The sequence below is a fragment of the Vollenhovia emeryi genome, unplaced genomic scaffold (genome assembly GCF_000949405.1).
Source record: "Vollenhovia emeryi isolate VEMERY1.0 unplaced genomic scaffold, V.emery_V1.0 DF950431.1, whole genome shotgun sequence".
NCBI lineage: Eukaryota > Metazoa > Arthropoda > Insecta > Hymenoptera > Formicidae > Vollenhovia > Vollenhovia emeryi.
The window spans coordinates 1-1,206 of NW_011955935.1; the positions used below are offsets into that span (position 1 = coordinate 1).

The 1,206-nt window shown below is 62.6% G+C and overlaps 1 protein-coding gene across 1 annotated transcript; it reads left to right on the forward strand.

Annotated features, from left to right (window-relative positions):
- Window positions 1–386: 386 nt before the first annotated feature.
- On the forward strand, window positions 387–933 carry LOC105568485 (the record flags this gene model as incomplete). The annotated part of the gene is made up of 1 exon (XM_012024219.1): window positions 387–933. A coding segment is annotated over exon 1 (547 nt), but the record flags the coding sequence as incomplete, so codon positions are not given.
- Window positions 934–1,206: the final 273 nt, after the last annotated feature.

Genomic DNA, 1,206 nt, shown 5'->3' on the forward strand with positions numbered 1-1,206 from the left:
GTGGAGAGAGAGGGAGGAATTAGAAAGGATCCAAGATAGATATTTAAAGTGGGTACTAGGTTGGAGCACTCCGGGTTACATGGTAAGGGAGGAGCTACAATGGGAGAAATTAAAAGGGAGGGCGGGTTTGAGAGCGTGGAGCTACGAAAGGAGGTCAGGAGAAGGGGGTGGAGGCGAGATTGCAAGGAAGTGCTGGGAGGAGATAAGAGAGAGAGCTAAGAGGGGAGAGGCGAAGGGAGAATGGGAAAGAGAAAGAAAAGAACTTTACGAGGGAAAAGGATGGGGACTGGAGGAAATAGACAGATTGAGGGAAAGGGGGGAAATGAGAGGAGAGGAGAGGAGTTAGTGAGAAGGGAGAAGAGAATACAGGCGCTGGTCTCCCCCCAATGGAGATCGTGGCGGAGGAGCATTACGATATGTTCCTCGAAAGCCGCGACTCCGGGGGGAGGCCGATTAGATGGCCGGCGAACCACCGTGCTCGGCAAAGACTCCGGCACCGGCGGCGCGCAATCGCCAAATGGCGAGAGGCGTTAGTAGCCTCGGGGAACAACACCCCGGGGCTGCGCGTCGTCGAGGCAATCGGGCCCCTCCTCGATCAATGGGTCGATAGAGGATGGGGCGGGTTGTCCTTCCGGATGACTCAGGTGTTGACTGGCCACGGGTGCTTCGGCCACTACCTGAGTCGGATCGGAAGGGAGCAGACTCCCGGCTGCCACCACTGTGAGGCCGTGGACGACACTGCCCAGCATACGCTGGCAGAGTGCCCCGCGTGGGCGGATGAGCGGGCAGTGCTCGTCCACGAGGTAGGACAGGACCTCTCCCTTCCAGCGGTGATTGCCGCCATCCTGGAGGAGGAGAGGTCCTGGCACGCATTTGCCTCCTTCTGCGAGAGAGTCCTCACGCAGAAGGAGGCAGCGGAGCGTGAGAGGAGGGGTGAGGTGCCCCTTCTCCGCCCGCCACAGCGACGGCAGCGGCAGCGTCGGGCACGCGGACGGCAACCGCGGGCCCGGCCTGCCGCGGGGGATGGAGCGGGGACCAGTGGGGGACGAGCAGGCGGGGGTATACCAACACCCCCAGCCTCCCCCCGTTGACGCGGAGCAGAGCGAGACTGCTCGCCTGCGCCCTTGCTCCCGCTCCGCCCCCCACCTTGATGCCGCCTGTACCACCCTGACGGGCGGGGGAGGGATCGTCCGCGAGCCTGCGGAC